Below are 17852 nucleotides of genomic sequence, written 5' to 3'. Positions count from 1 at the left end.
ATAAACTTCCCTTATCTGTACCATTTTTAATGACACTCTAGATTCACATGGCATCCATATAAGCAAGCCAAATTAGGCTTGTATGACAGCAAGATTCTTTCAACTTTCAACAACCTCAATACCAATACTCTCCCTTGCGAAACGAGATTCTTTTTTTTTTCCTTCTATCTATTTCATTTCATATCCACACAGTGACACTGTTGTGACTGAGTTTGAATGTGGCAAGTCTCGGGGAATTTCCCCATAGGTCTCATACCTTTGTGTCACCCCTTCCTCAGCCCTTTCGGTCATGCTATTTATTTATTTATTTGTTTATTTATTTGGCAGTCTTACTGAGTCTTCCCAATCTTACTGAGACTCAAGGTCCAGCTTTTCCCTTATCCCAGATTGTTCAGACTTGAAATGGAGATGTGTTGACCTACTTTTGGCAGAGATGCTTAAAAGGAATTTTGGAAATTAGAGATTAGATATATCTTAAGAGTATCCCTATTTGGGGGGAGAGAAAAAGTACTCAACTTAAAAGCAGAACGTCCCTCCCTCCTGAGCTTTTGTGTCCCATGAGTTGAATATGCAAGTAGTAGGAATCTGGACATTAAAAGACTGATTAAAGGAGCTCAGTGAGCAATGCTTCTGCGGGTAAGAGCAAATTCACTCGACATGGCTTACTTTTCCTCTGTCCTTACTACTATTAATGTTTGAAAATTGGTGTAATGGCAGGAACTGAAGTTGTTCTCTTACATTTAACTGTGATGAAAACCCTAGAAACTCATGGAGTCTCACCCCTAGCCACAGTCTCGCAGTCTCTACACAGCTACATGACAGAAGCAAAATAACTGCATTGTCAAAAACCACCAAGTTTATGGAGCTTATATATTATTATTATATGTCATTGAATACAATGTCTTCCTATACATCATCCTTCTCATTTATCCTTTCTCCTCAGCAATAATCATTTATTTCTGTTTTTGTATTTCTTTACTGAGAGATGCAGAAAGACAAAGATAGAAATGGATGACAGTCAGACAGACCTCCCATCGGTTGGTATGTTTCAGAAGTGCCTGAGAGCTGGGAACTCCATCCAGGCCTCCTGTCTGGATGGCAGCAGTCCAGCTACTTGAGAGATCAGCAGCTGCCCCCCAGAGTGTGCATTAGCAGAAAGTAAGAATCAGAAGAGCCAGGGTTTGAACCCAGACACCCTGATTTGGGATGTGGGCTTCTTCACTGCTGTGTTAGGAACATCTCCAGTCACAAATACGTACTATTTTCCTACTGTGTGCGTACTCTCAGAAAGGAAGCCAATGTCTTCAGTATCGAGTGCTTCACTACTCCAAAATATAGAACTGATGCATTCCTGGGATACACTGTTAATTAGGAACTGTGCCAATTACAAGAGTAGTTGTATCCCCACAGTGCCCTTTGTGACAGCTTCTCCATTACTGACAAACATGGAGGCATCTAGTCTATGTGTACCTTCCACCAAAGGTACAGAAATTTCAAAGAACTTCATGTGAAAGCCAGGAAGAGAAAGAGAGAGATCCTCCCATCTCTTAATGCCCAGAACAACTGAGGTGGATGGGGGCGAGGACAAGAGCTGGGACCCCAATTCATGTCTTCCACATGGGTTAGCAGGTACTCAACTACTTGAGCCATCACTGCTGTTTCTGAAAGTGTGCATTGACAGCAACCTTGTACTGTGAATGGAGCCAGAACTTGGACCAAGGCACTCCAGTAAGGGATGCAGGAGTCACAATAGTGTCAAAACCATTGTACCAGGTACACATCTTAATATATGTCTTAAATATACACATACTTTTTTGCTAATTGTACAGGGGGATTATTTTTAGTTCTCAACAGATTACTTATTTTAAAAAAATATTTATTTTGCTTGAAAGTCAGAGTTATAGGGACAAAGAGAGAGAGAGAGAGAGAGAGAGAGAGAGAGAGAGAGAATCTTCCTCTGGTACACTCCCCAAATGGTTGTGATGGCCAGAGATGAACTGACATGAAGCTGGGAGCCAAGAGCTTCTTCTGGGTCTTGCAGATAGCCACAGGGGCCTGAGGACTTGGGCCATCCTCTGCTTCCCTCCCAACTACGAGCACAAAGCTTGATCACAAGTGAAGCAGCCAGGTCTCAAACTAGTACCCATAGGGCTGCCAGCACCACAGTGGCCCCACAATATATTATCTATTAAAATAAATTATCTTTTATTTACTCATTTGTATAAATTCATATTTTCAAGTAAAGCTTACCTGTTTTTTGTCAATTGATAATTTGGAGAGATCTTCATGACTTCCTAAAATTCCAAGTTTCTTTTCTTCATTTCTCTATTAAAAATAAGTAGAAAACTGAATATAAATGCATTTTCACTCATTCTTCATTTCATATTTTAAAAGCCAAGTAGTTTAATTCTCTGGGTGTTTTTATAAGATTTATTTCTTAATCTTAAAGACAAAGAGAGGAAGAGAGAGACAAAGAGAGCTTCCATCATCTGGTTGACTCTTCAGTTGATCACTGGTCTCAGACAGGATGAAGCTAGAAGCCAGAAACTACATCCTGGTTTTTGCCATAGTTGGGCAGGGCTCCATATAATTGGGTCACTTTCTGCTTCACAGGCACTTTAGCAGGGAGCCAGATCAGAAGCAGAGCAGCCTGAACTGGAGTCAGAGCTCTTATAAAGGATCCTGATGTCACAAATGCTGGCTTAACTTGCTCTACCATAATGCAGCTCTGTTCCTCCAACTTCCAGCAAGTTTTAATAAAGGAAATAAATTCCCTTTGAAAAGTGATTGGGTGTTTCTTTTGATGGTCAAATCCTCTCAGGCTGAAGTTCTTATCAAACCTGTAAACTACACACTTAATTACACTAAGATTAGGAAATTTTTGCCACTAAACTATTAATTTTGGAAATCATCTTTCAAAAGGTTTCAATAAATAGACTATTCTTCCAAAATGTATCTGAGGAAAAATAATGATGATGACTACTGTTAAACAGAGCCTTGGAATTCTCCAAGAACTCTCATGCATTTATTTGACCATTACAATGTAGAAATAATTTTTATTTCACGTGTTAGCTAAGAAAATTAGAATCCAGTTACTAACTTGATAATTCCAATTAGTAAGTGTTCAAGAGAACAGGAATTAGAACAGTTTTCCTGCTTATAAATTATAGAATCATTATTGCAAGGAAATTTCATACTCTTTTGGTAATTGACCATTCAATATAGGAAGTTCTTCTGTCAATCACCAAATATTAAATTGAAACTGATTTGTTATTTGCAAAACTGGAAAGCTCACTTCCTCCTCTGGCAGTCCTCGGTTCTTTTAGCGAATCTTGCTGGTATAAGTTTGTTGTTACATAGAAAAAAATAATTTTTTTTACCACTTTTGCCCATTGCAGTTTTTTTAGAAGGGACAATAAACTGTAACCCTTTATTAAAGGTGGGAGATACAACTCTTCAAAATTCTTTATTCCAAAGACACAGCTCATCAATTTTCCTTCAGATTGCACTATACCCATTTCTTCCTCCATCCTGTTTCCCCCTCTTCAGATGCACCTCGTGTCTCAATGCTCCGCTTGTGTGTAGTATCTCCATCCAACACATATTCTTGCAAAGGCCTGGCAGCTTCCCTAGTTATACACAACATGCCACATGTGTTCTAAACATGTCTTAGCAGCCTCTCAAATAACATCTGTATCTATTTTTTCCTTGAGCCTTTATTGCTCAGGAATTACAGTTTCTAATTTCTATTCTTAGATCTTTCTTACTTGGATTACTTAATGCCAAGCCTGGACCTGCATACTTCACGTGAGCAATTGATTGCTGAACTTCTCAGTGTCAAAGTTAAGAGTCTGCTCAACTGCCACAGTCATGATGAGCTGATGATGCTTTACCTGGTTCTAAATGTTGTGAATGAAATGAATAATGTTTAGCCCTGTGAGCAAGAATGAGCCCTAGATCAGGCTCTCCTTGCAGCATTTACTGTAGGCTGTGTACTACATTATTTTTGTGAGTTTTTCTTAAACTTTAAAATAGGAAATGTCCAATTTTCTCATGGTAAAAAGATACAACACAAGGGGATTGCTGAGAAGAGACTGAATTGAGTTAGTTATGTCATCTTGGACTATTTCTTCTAAATGGCCAAGTGGTTATAATAGTCACTGGACTGAAGAATGTGATGATACATCATCAAGTCAAAATACCTTGTTCATCTCTGCATCCTCTTTAAAACCTTTTTTATGACCCTGGAACAGCTCAGACACCCACTTTTTAAACTTCAGCAAGAGGTAAAGCAGGGACTTTGGACTTGGCACCAGGTTGAAGGGAACAGGAAGTGTTCTCCCCTCTTCAAAATAGGAAAACCAAAGTTTGGCCCTTGCAAACTTCCACTCAACATCAGCATCGTCCTGCAAAATACACACAGCAGTTCAGTAAGGAAATGCATATACAGAACTACCAAGGTGCTTCTAACATTGTGTAGTTAGTTGGAAGCAATGACTTTTTCAGATGCTCACCCCAGACCCCAAAGATTATTCTAAGATTTTTCAAAATATTAATGTTGCATTCTCATAATCTTTCCTAAGTCTTTCTAAAGTTTTATGAGATTTACCACACTACAAACCTTAAAATTTGCAAATATTTGTACATATATTTAAGCATATAAATGTCTTTCCTACATTCTCAAAAGACAATATGAAAAATTATTATTTTATTGTGTAATAGAGCATGCATTAGTTCAGTATACAGGTCAAGATTTCTGGCATCAAGTTAATGTTGTCACACTCAACCTCATGAAGAAAAGTTGATTACAGTGATATTCCTTAGCAATAATTTTTGAGAAAAATATAAGTCTGTGTTGATAAGGCATTTCTGAAGTTGTTTCTTTTTGATAACAATTATTTATATATTTCTTCTCTTTCAACCTTATCACCCCACAATACCCCATTGATACTGTGTTTGGAAGCAGAATCGTCCTTTTCTAAATCACTTAACATAAGGCCGTAAAGTGGAGATGGAACAAGGGAAGGATGGTAGTTTATACTTTCCTGACTTGGAATACTTAGAACATGTGGGCACAGACCATAAACAGTAGAGAGTTCATACCTCAATTTCCTGGAATGAACTGTTGATCATTGCAATTAACATATTTAACAAAACAATGACCATTGTAACATTATAGACTCCATAAAGAACATAACCGATGTTTTCAATGAATTTGTGATTGCAGTTGATCACCACTGATTTCACCTCAGAAAGTCCAAATATAGCCCAGAACAGTGTCTTAAAACTTTCCTCAACTCTGGAGAAAAAGAAAGAAAATAAGAAAGTACATAAATAATGGCTCCAAAGTGTTGGCTATTATAATCTAACGTCTAAAAGAGTCTTATATTTTAGAGTTTTTCCAACTTTTTAAAAAGTTCCATGTTTTATGAAGACAAAGTGGAGATGAAGTCTTTGCCAAGTATTATTTATTATAAGCATTGCTAAAGAAATACTTATTTCATCTGCAACTTCCATCATAAACATATCTGCGATCACATACGTTGTAAAAGCTTCATTTAGTTTTGCACCAGTGTAGTAGGAGTAGAGGTTGAACATTCCAATCATAAAAGCCACAAACACCATGATGAATATGACCATGAACTTGAAGATGTCTTTTACTGTCCTTCCAAGTGATATCTGCAGAGGTCCAAAGCTTTCATTCGCTGGTAAAATATAAGCTATTCTGGAGAAACTTAACACTACAGCAATGGCATAAAGTCCTTCAGATATAATTTGAGGATCAGAGGGGTCCCACTTTATCCTAGCTAGGAAAAAGCAAAGACAAGAGTTATGGTGAGCTTCTTGAATTTGTTTATTCTGGAAAAATAAATAATTATTTGAGCCGTGCTGCTCTCAAATGTAAGTTTCTGATTTCAAAGGGCTTTAGTATTGGCCACACTTGAATTTCTGAATTTACTTAGAAAATCTTCATATCCCTGGTTTGTTGGTGGATTTCTATGTGAGAATAACATAATAAATGTTATTGATAAATTATATATCTATATGTACATAGATATATAATCTATGTAAACATACAATGCTCTCAGAAACACATATATGCATATATATGTATCAACTGGAAGAACTTGCAAATAAAATTAAAACTTTAAATTAAATTTTCATAAGACTAAAAGTTTAGTTTTATTTCCACACATCTTTCAAAATGAAATAACACTGTGGCTACCTCTCTTCATAAATTGGCACATGTCCATTGTTTAGAAATTGTTCCACACCTTCAAAACCTAATAAATGTAGCATTTATTGTCTAATATTAAACTATAATTACGTAATAATGTAATTTGGAGCTTGTGGAATAGTGTAGTCATTTAATCTTACTAGATGCAATTTTTATTGGTCATTCAAATAAACCAATTTTTCATCACAAAAGTTGTAATTATTCATAATGATTTTTCTTGTTGTTGTATCTGGTCATCAAACTCAAATTCATGAAGAAAAATATACAATAATATGTAATAAAAAGGAAAACTATGATTATAAATTGTTCTGCTTATTTGCTGAGAAATTGAATTAGGAAAGGATAACAAGATAAAAAGCAGAGCCATTTTCTTTTTTATGGTATCTTGCATATAAATATAGTATGATCTGTAAATTGACACATCAGTGACTGTAAAAATTGCAAATGGCACATAATATTTCTATAAATTTGTGGGATATGCACAATATAATAATTTGATTCAGGTATCCAATGCTCAATGAACATGGTAAGGTAATAAAGATTTATATCTCCTCAAACATTTATCTTGTATATCCAAAAACTTCAGATTCACCTTTTCCAGTTAGTTTGAAGTATGTCATGAATTGTTACAGACTAGAGAACATACTGCACCAGAGAACATTAGAGTTGATTCTTCCAAGTTGACTAGGTTTTGGTGCCTACTGCTTAACCCTTTTCCTTCCCTGAATTCTTCCTCTTCCTAGTTTTTAGCGACCACCATTTCTATTCTCGTCTATGAAATTGACATGGCTTTGACTTCTTAAAATACTGTGTATTTTTTAAAAATCTTGTTAAATGAAAAACAAGTACTAAATACTAAAATTACATATACATATGTGTAAGAAAGTGGAGTCCTTTTAATATATGGATAATAAATCCATAGAGCTTCAACTGAAGATTTACTGATGTCTTAACAGAAGGTGGGTTTGAAGTAAGTATCAAGGGAATATATTATCCTCAGTACAGGTTTCTACAAACAGACATTTTCTCTAAGCAAACAAATGAATAGATCCACCCCTTAGTCACCTTTTTCCTGGGAAAATAAAAAAAAATTATGTATGTTGTTCAGTTGTGATAAATAACTTAGCATAAGTGGCTCAGCATTTCCCATTTTTCTCTTGAACATTCTGCTTCGTTATGGAGGGGTCACCTCAATCCAACCACCTTCCCCCATCCCACTAAAGAAGCACCACCCTTGCTCCATTGTTGATGAAAAATTGAAGGATAACCCATCCTAATTTTGGGTTCAATATCAGTGAGCCCATTATCTGATTGACTCAGATCATTGCCTTTCACTCTGATGTCTATCAGTATTACTAGTAGCAATCTGGCCTTCATGCTAACTTTTTGTTTGACTTTCCAATTATTCAAAACCTGGTTGAGAAATACTGGTGTTACTTATTCGGAATCCTCAATATTTTTCCCTTCAAATACCCAACAGTTAATGTTTTGTTGTCTATATCTTTAGGATCCAATGTCATATTACACACACACACTTTAAAGCATTCATTGAAGCTAATCAACAATGATAACCTCACCCAGCTGTCATGCTGTGCTTCTGGTAAACACATCACATGTCATCATTCACTATGGTCAGTGCGCTTTTCAGTGGATCTGCAGAATGTATGTCTCCTAAGTTAAACTTTGTACTCTTACCCATTGTCTTTTTCATCCCACACAGCATACACCATTACTTACAAACACCATTACTTGATGCTTTAATAAATTTGACTTCTTCAGGTTCCATAGAAAAGTGAAATCATGCACTGCTTTTGGTTTGTCTGTGCCTGACTTAATTCCCTTAACCTAACACTCTCCATAATCACGCACATGGCCAATAAATGATAGGATATCCATTGTGAGTATGTATATCACTGAAATGTAGACTATTTAAACAGACAAAAGGAGCAAAATGAGCCCAAAATAAACTATTCTCAATAGATTTTGGTACTCCATCCAACAGATGCAAGGAGGTAGATTTGTGGTTAAAGAGATTTCCAGCATCAGGAAAAGCAAAAGCAGCAGCAAAAAGCACACTCTTAGCTATAGGTATTGGAAACTTTATAAGAACTTGGCAGTAATTAAACTGCTGTTACTATATCCTTTGTAAGAATATTCTCCATTTTTGTTCATGTTAATAACATAATGTAAACTCACCCAAATTATAGTACTTCACATTGTCTCCCAAAGTAACTTTTGTCAAGTCTTTCAATGTATCATTTGCATCAATGATGCTCTGAGCTTTGGAAGCATGCCAAAATGCCATGAATCTTGCAATGAATGATGCTGAAAATATTGCTAGCATACCAAAATCAAGCATATTCCACAACTCAAACAAATATTCCTTGGGGCCTTGAGTCCAAATTTCTTTGCATTCAGCCCATATCATGCCTGCATCAGAAAGGGATTACAGTATTAATTTACTTTCACTAAAGCTCTGGGTCTTCAGTTAACAAAATCAATTTTAAAAGTCTCAGTATGACATTCAAACGCTTCAAAAATTTGTGACAATCTGCATATGCAACAATAATTCCCACATTCCTAGAAATTCCACAGTTCAACAATCATATCAGTGCATTAATTTAAAGCAATTTGGCAAAGTTCAACTAGCGCTTTAACACAGAAACCATACTGCTGACTCATTAATTATATATGTAGAACTCTATTAAAATGTGTTCTTTATGGGTGCATTATAATAACCAAAACTTACACGTGCACTCACACATCTACCTTCAAAATAGAAGCAGTTGTGAGACTTCCACACAGATGGACTAGTAGGCAACCATTTGGTATGGTGTTTTGCTGATTATCCTTGGGCAATAACCATGAGAATGTTCCTCCCTGGCCTCTGGTTTCAGGAATTTATTTGATCATCATCTCAGCTTACCCTTCTTTAGACAATGGCCAATTTGCTCAAGTTGTGCATCACCTGGCAGTTCCCAGTCAGTGACTGTGTCTTTTTGGGGGAAGACCATGGATACCTTTGAAAGTTGATTTTGGTCCATGGACTTTCTGAAAGTTTTGTGAAGCATTGATTAAGCTATGTGAAAATCTGTGTTGCTTTGTCCCAATCTTCCCTCTTTCACTCCATCCCTGGGACCTGACTTGTATCCTTCCTTTGCAACCTTTCCAGCTTTCTCCCTGTCTTCTCTTGCAAGATACTTTTCTATAGCAAAACTTACCATTTTCTTTAATAAGACTGTTTAATCATTGCATCTCCTCATTAGAACAGCTGGACACTTTGGAAAGTCTCTGTATTAACGCTAAATTCAAAAGTTTTAAATCTTACATAACTTCATATTGAAAATAAGCATAGAAGGAATTACAGAATAGTTCCTATATTTTCAGTAGTTACTGTCTTCTCATAGATTAATAATATTGCATAGTCTTTCAAAAATGTAGTGTAGTACTTAGATCAAACTGACTTGAATTTGAAATCATCTTCCACTTTTACCTCTGAAACCTTTTGAAACCTATTTAAATTTTATAAAATTCAGTTTATGAAATGGGAGTGGCAATATCTTGTTTCTAATTAAAAGGATTGCTGTGAGATGTAAGTAACAAGGTCTATGTGAAATGCACATTATGGTACCTGACACTTGGAACACAAAATAACAAACATTGTTCAAATTTCCCTTGGTTGGCACATATTTGCTTTTTCAACTTGTAGACTATTTGATTTAAAAAGAGAAGACACTTCTCTTGCATTCTTTCTAAGGTGCCTGAACACACTGGCATCCCCCCTTCTAGAGCTATCTAGAGCACAATACAAAGTCCAACTGTTGGCTAGAACCTATCTCCATCAGGAAGTTTTCCATAACCTCTAGTTGGAATTCATCTTCTCATTTTACTTTCAGCAATAATCTTGCCCTATTCTTCTGACATTCATCCTAAATGTCGATTACAGAATCTACCGGATGAATGGCAAGGAAGGCCTGGAGGGCTGCTACATTCTGAACCAGTCTCATGAGCCTTTCTCTAAATCTGCATTTTGTAAATCATGGAGAACGTAGTTGTAAGAAAAGACAACTTAATTGGGTGTTTTAAATTATCTCAGGTTAAAGAGAGTCTAGGATTGAACTCATGTGGACTCCAGGGGACCAAATTTATCACAGGAGATGATATAGATGTGCACATACACTTTGCGCATGTATGTAAACACACATACCCAATACACACTAAAACTGTGGCTGAAAGGACATTGAACTTTAGTGGTTCAGGGTTTTACAAAGCTGCTTCTTTGCCTCCTTCTACCTCTCCTCCAGCTCCTTCTCATCTCTTTTTTAAGAAGAAAATTCTTGGTACCAATGCTATGTTACCAAAAATATAAAACTAAATAAATGTAGTGAACTCTTCAGCCTACATAACCATTCTCCTGTTTGATTTCTCACAAGATCCCTGTGACCTGTTAAGCACAGTTTGCAATCCATCATCCAGTTCAATTTTCTCTCGGGTAGAGGACCTCTCCACGGGGATCAAGCCTGTCCTTGAGTAAGTGCTGAGGAGAGGTGCTTAACTGCTTCTCAAGACCGCTCAGGCCATTGTCAAATTTTCAGGATTATTCCTTCAATGTGGACTTATTGGTTTTATTTCTGCCTTCTAGAGCAAGGAGAGTGAGTCCTCTGCCTTTCAGTTTCTTTTTCAAAACAATAACAACAACAACAAATATCTGACTTGTGGGCTCATGAAATCTATTTTAAAGCCTTACTTTTTCTGGTGTTGGGCCCTTCAAACAAGTATACCCCAGATTCCTCATGACTTTGATGCCACCATACCATTCACGCAGATTTTCTCAGGCCTGTCAAAGACAATTGTGTGTAGAGGCCATTCAGTCTTGTGTGCATCCATGAATAACATGCTCCCTAGTTTGCAAATTGGCTGCAGGTGGTACCTGGAACCACACACAGTCTGCAGAGGTAGCCTTGCTGGAGTGACAATGACAGTATGGATTCCAGTCCATCCCTGATATTCAAGTCATGCAAGATTGTATTCATTTTCTAGCACTGGCTGTTAAGTTAAAAGTTCCCTTTTAAGCTTCGCTAAAATAAAGTGCATATAACTTGTCCCCAACCTGTATTGCAGCTACACCTACCCTTACTGGCACAACATTTTGCCTTGTCAAATCTCCTGGAATAGTAGCTCTCTGCCCAAGTCTTAATCGTTTGCCATTAGAAAATCAAATAGTTTTTTTTTTTTGATGTGACATATAATTTGATTTTTTTGTGTATGACAAATAATGTGATTCTTTTCTCTCAAATCAACAAGTACAATCAGCATCTTATCTAGAAGGGTAACTCATTATTAATATGTGCATAAAATGCTACAACAATTGAAAATAGTGTTTTTCACTCCTTTCACTTACTAACCAATTTTATTTATAGAGAGATGGCGAGAGAGAGAGAGAGAGAGTGCACTCCCATTTACTGGTTCACTCTCCAAATGCTGGAAAGCACTAACATGGGGCCAGGCTGAAGCCAGGAGCTAGGAGCTCCAGCCACATCTCCCACTGGGGCAGCAGAAACCCAAGTCCCTGAGTCCTCACCTGCTACTTCCCAGGATCTGGATTAGCAAGAAGCTGGAGTCAGTCAAGCACTCTGACATGGGTTGTGGACGCCTCAACAAGTGTCTTAAAGGCAACACCCAACTCTTGTCCCTAAGACTTCCTTGAATGAGTAAATTTAAAAGGAAAATAAATACTAGTGTCAGAATTTCAGAATCTGAACTGAAAAGGTATACCTGTCTGTTTCAAATTGTTCTTGTTTTTCCCTTTAAATAAGTACTGTGATATAATGTCTGTTATCACTGGCAGAACAGTTGAAAGGAAATGCTATTAGTCAGAAGATTAAAAGTTAATCTAATGTTACTGGCTAAGATTTGCAAGAAAAAAATCTGAAATTTAGGAATTAAAAGTGTATTAGTCTACTAGTGTGAGAGTGATTTGACAAATATGACAAATATGAGAATTCTCTTGCATGAAACATATTTTTAAAGTGTCATCTTACACTAAAAAGAATACATCTTGTTTAACATGTCTTCAGACCAAATTATACTCCCATGTAGAAAGAAGAGACATACATTCAGTGAAAATTTTAATAAGTATAACTTTTCACCATTTACTATGTGCCTATCACTGTATTATTTTACATATACTAATATGTTAAAAACTGTAGCACATAAGTTTCAAGTGGATTCTAAGATAAAAGCAAAGCCCAAGTGATAATTTCTTTCTTGTTTTTAACAAGGTGTTAGTAGTCAAATAGGAGTTAGTTGTTATACTTTTAATAACTGAACTAGAAATGAAATAGCAAAAAGTCAAAGTTCTTTTTTATTATAAGGTTTATCATTACCTTGGTGAGATGATTTATACTTTAAATCTATATCACTGTGTTTACTTGAAATATACCCAGGAGTTGAAGTGACTCAGAAAATTTGAATAACTCAACTGCAGTTGAACTACCAGTAATACATCTGAAATGCTCATATGTAATTTGCACAGTGCTCTATAATGTTTTGATTGACCATAGGACTCTAAAATGAAAATGATAAAAAAAATCCTCTGCCCTTGAAGTAATGCAAATAACTGTAAGTAGCTCACTAGACAATTGACAGGAAGGAAGGTGTGGACCGATGTTTCTACCAAAGGTTTTATATGAAGACCCCGGAACTCTTTTCTTTTCACATAAATCCACTGTAGATAATTTCCTCAGAGTTACGGAGTGATGAAACTTTATTTACAGCCCAGACATCTCACAGGGTCATCAATTTTACTGCTTAGTGGAAATTTCTACCTGATGTTCCAAGGACACTCAAAAGTTAACTCTACCCTATACTTCATTATTAGCCTTTGCCTCTTCAGTCCTAAGCATGATATTTTCTCTTCAGGAGTTATGGTCACCACCTACTAATCAAAGACAGAATCCATATTGCTCCCTTTTTTAGTTCATTTATTTGAAAGATAAAATGAAAGAGAGAGAGAGAGAGAACCTCCCATTTAATGGCTGACTTGTTAACTACTCATCATAACTAGGACTGAGTCCCCCTTGTGGATGGCTGGAACAATTGACCTTCTGCCTCCCATGATACACATTGGCAGGAAGTTTGGATAGCAAGCAGAGCCATGATTTGAACCTAGGAACTCTGATACAGAATGCAAGATATCTCAACCAGTGGCTTAACCACTTCACCAAATGTTCATCTCTGTAACTCTTTCTGTGGCTGTGCAATACAGTCAAGTCTTTGGAGTCTGATCTCTACTCAAGTCTCTACTTAATTTCTACTCTCATTCTCTGCAGAGAAATCACTTCAGTTATCTCAATCTCTGGACTGATTACTCTAAGCTCTGTACCTTACAACTCAGTGATCTGTCAGACTGTGATTTGATCCATCACCAACTGACGAATGCTATCCACTGTCCACTTTACTATCCTTCTCTCCTATCACCCTTATCCACAAATTTGCCTGAGCTCTTGGTCTCCTAGCTCAGTATTTCAAGCATTGCAAAGGTCCTCATTGGTCCTTGTCTCTGCATGCAATGCTTTCATGCCTCCCAGTGCCCTATATCCCCAAACGCTTGATGCAATTGACATTGCCTTATCTGCAAAGTCTGAAATTGCAATGACTTTCCAGAAAGGACTTTTTGGACCTTTATATATCCCCTTCACTTACATTTAAATGCCCAGTCTATGTATACACATAATATCTTAACATTTCCTTAATTATGTTACTTGTCACACTGCCTCCTTGACTCCACCAGATGTCCCTTCCTTGAGTACAGGGACTATTCACCTGAATACCATTATTATCTAACATATACTTAATAGCCATTAAATTTACTTACTAATTTATATCCAGCTGAAATGCCTCATCATTTACATTATATTTAATGGTAAATCACATGTATGGTTCTATAGACAAATCATTCAATAAATAGGATATTTCCTTCTCTCTTATCTTTCACCTGGGAGATCCATAGCAAATTACTTGATCCTCAAATAAAATGAGTAAAATATGTGTTATTTTATATTACAGATTAAAACTAAGGAACAGATTATGCAATTTGATGAGTGTATCGTACTCTGAACAATTCCTGCTACATAACAAATGTTAAATGGATACAAGTGTCTATTAGCCTAATAAACCTTGCATAAAATAATGTGGTTGCTTTAAAACTTGGAATTGAAGTTCTCCCAAAATATGAATGGAAATTTGTGTCAATGGTGGGATTTAAATATCCGGTTGTTTTCTTCCTGAATTGTTCTCAGAATTGCAAAAAGCACTAACATGTGAGAGGACTGATAATGGTACCAATAATGAACCCGAGGCAACTGTGTTTTACGAACACAAAGAAAATCATGGAGAGCAGTGTATTATGCTGTGCTGTATGCATACATTTGTATAACTGATGTGTGAAAAAATCAGAGTCATTCAGTACAAACGCTAAGGCTGCAAAAAGAAACGATGACGGAAAATCAGTCTTTACCTATTACCCAGGATATAATGAGCATCTCCATCCATGAGAAGCAGGATGTTTTCATCCTGAACAGCTGTTTTGCATTATCTGTGCTGGTTTCATTAGGAAGGAGCTTGGTGCCTTCAAATCTGTCAGCTGCATTCATGACTAGTAGTCCAAGAAAAATGGTGAAGGAGGCTGCATGTGCTACAAACTTCATGAATGGTCCACGCATTATCCTCCCCATCTGGCACAACACACACCGAAAGGAAACCTTAGCTTTGTTCCATACACTTTATAACACACACACAAGAACAGACATGTGCATATTCCAATGCTTTCGTAAAATAATTATGTACATTTACATAATTGCAGATAGAATTATCTGATACTATTATAAGATTTGGGTTACAAATTCCTCACCACCATATGTTAATGTTCTTAATTAACAATTACACAAACCAACTTTTCAATTACATGATACTTTAGGTCTGAAAATATTACATAATGATGACAGAGCACAATAACAGCATTATTCATGAATGCACACACCAACACAAAACAAATTAACTAACTTAATGTATTAAGGAGACAGCCATGAAAATTTTAGGCTGAGTGTACTTGGCAACATACAGACCCTTGGTGTTTTGTCCTCATGTAGATGTTGCTGTCTTGGTGATGTAAATGGATAAAACCCATGAGTTCCCAAGCAAAGAATGCCTAGCCAATGACCAGAAGACAGAAGAGTTTCTAAAGTCTTGCTCAACGCCCTTGAAGGGCTGTGGGTTGAAATGTTGAAATCCAACATTTTTGGTTCAGGCTCAGTTTCACTTCATCATTAGTTAGTTGCATGAGGAGGGCATTTCCAAAATTATGTGAAAATCATATTCTATATATGAAAATGGGGACAGCAAAAGCTATCATGCCTCTCTAACATAGGATTCATTTCCACCTGAGTTGCACAGATCTTAGCTAGGCAGCAGGAGAATCCAGGACAGAAATGAAAAGGGTTGGAATAGCTTTAACATTCAAAGTATTTCAAATCACAGAAAGTCCTACTTTTATTTTAATGAGCATAAAACAATTGATATTTGGGTTGCTGGAGAAGACAGAGAACAAGAACAAAAAACTTCTGGAAAGAGGAAGGCAGAACACTTTAGGAAGCAAGCCTAATTCACAAAGAAGCACAGGCTCTGCCATGGTCATTAGTCCTTTGATTGGATCTGGATTTCGAAGTTTCTAGAGAAATCTAAGTTCCCTTAAAAATATTTTCAATAACAGCATCAATTCAGTCATAGCAATATTCCTTCACGAGAAAAATCAGTTGTGACTTTTAAATAATTTTCATAGTCATTGCTAATGGAAAACAAGTCAAGTGGATGTTAGCATCATGCTTTAAAGGACAAACAACATCCAGGTTTTTTTTTTTTTTTTTAGGTTTTGGATAGGAGAGAAAAAAAATACCTTGACAGCATCATTTTAATGTAATTATTTGCCTAAGTGTTCATAAATGAGGGCGGAAAACAGATGCCAGAAAGAAACATGGCCCAGGAAAAATAAATAGTGAAGGAAATTAGGTTAATTAGGATTCCATCAAAATTTAAGAAATGTGTAACTCAAAAGAATCCCAGAAATAGTCTGTTTGAAAACAGCAGACCTCCTAGATGGCATTACGCTTTTGAACTCGCTCAGGAAAGGAAAATTGCTCCATTTAGAAAAGAGGTTATAATTGAATTGATCACAGTGACAACAGGTATAATTCAGAAACTTTCCTTCCTCTCTTTTAATTCAGCTTGAGTCTCTCAAGACGAGGAAATGCAAGTAAAAGCAGAACAAGGAGCTACATATTGTAGATGCAGCTTAGGTTCCAGTGAGGAGAACACAGACATTTCTTCTTCCAAGCAGTAATTTGTCACGCACTCAAAAGGGAGAAAATATCGTTCAAGACAAAAACATGTATTAAAGAGGCCATTTCTGATGAATATCACTGCTTTCCTTTTATGATTTTGATTCATATTTTATTTATAAACAGTCAATTCCTGGCCTTACATTTCAAGACATTTCAAAAAGTTTGTGGAAACCGAGTTCAAAGTTAAATTTATTTTGGTACAAAAACACTTTAAAAATACATATCAATAAAACATCTTTAAAAGGTTCATAAAGTGAACAGATTTAAATTTTTTGCACCAAAGTCAATTTGTCATTGAATTCAATTTTTCTTAGGTTTAAAGTATCTTTGTGTTTTGAAGGAAAAAAAATATTATACTAGATCAAAGGTTCACAAGAAATTTCTCAGATACCAAGAGTTCTTACCATCAACAGTGGAAACAACCATGAAATTCCCACCATGTAAGACACTTTACACTAGCTTTCTAGTGTAACATTAAGGCTAAAAAAATAACATTATGTTGAAGTGATAAGTAGACAACCAGCTGGTAATGGTGGTGTATGCATTTGCCCAAATGTTTGAAAATGAATCATGCCCATGTTTATGAACGGCAAGTGAACAACTGATTTCTATACTGCAGTAACAGATGACCCAGCAGACATTTTAGCCATAATACTCTTAATCTCAGTCAGTCTTTCGGAGTTGTAACTTAAAGAGACCCAAAAATATGATTTCAAAGACATGATGACTGGGATGATTGCCAATAAGGAGCACAAATTGTTATGCTTATTAACAGAAGGAAAGATCAATGTTTCTCCAACTTTTTCATAGTAATGAGAGGTTGGGTCCATTTGAAATTATTTTCACCAAAAAAAAAAAAAAAAAAAAAAAAAAACAGGGCAATACAGTCTGCTTAGAAAAGAAGCTATCTTGTCGCTGGGTTCTGATGTATTTTGGCCTTAAATTTTATTGCTGGGTTCTGATGCATTTTGTCCCTAAATTAACTATCTCTTACTGAAACAAACATTACATTAGTATTTGTATTGTTATCCTTATTTATGTTAAGAGTTGTCTGGTCATGTCAGCTAAAATAAACACAAAACTCTCATCTCAAATTTTGCCAAGGGAGAAATAAAGAAAGGAATTAATTTTCATCCTTAGAATGTCACTTAAAGTATCCATTCATTGATAGTATGATATCACCAGAAATATAAAGGTGTATGCAATAAGCCTAGTAG

General features: G+C 36.1%; 1 protein-coding gene across 1 annotated transcript in view; it reads right to left on the bottom strand.

Annotated features, from left to right (window-relative positions):
* TRPC6 (transient receptor potential cation channel subfamily C member 6) overlaps positions 1-17852 on the bottom strand; it is a 95347-nt gene that overhangs the window by 11302 nt on the left and 66193 nt on the right. Inside the window, exons 5-10 of the mRNA XM_004585005.4 lie at positions 14757-14973; positions 8435-8668; positions 5543-5807; positions 5104-5299; positions 4203-4406; positions 2251-2325 (exon numbers count right to left, since the gene is read on the bottom strand). Of these exons, the coding sequence (XP_004585062.2) occupies positions 2251-2325; positions 4203-4406; positions 5104-5299; positions 5543-5807; positions 8435-8668; positions 14757-14973 (1191 nt within the window). The remainder of the gene's footprint in view (positions 1-2250; positions 2326-4202; positions 4407-5103; positions 5300-5542; positions 5808-8434; positions 8669-14756; positions 14974-17852) is intronic.

The sequence above is a fragment of the Ochotona princeps genome, chromosome 4, assembly GCF_030435755.1.
Source record: "Ochotona princeps isolate mOchPri1 chromosome 4, mOchPri1.hap1, whole genome shotgun sequence".
In the NCBI taxonomy this organism is placed as follows: domain Eukaryota; kingdom Metazoa; phylum Chordata; class Mammalia; order Lagomorpha; family Ochotonidae; genus Ochotona; species Ochotona princeps.
Note: the sequence above shows the minus strand (reverse complement) of the source record. Positions and strands in the feature narration are given on the sequence as shown.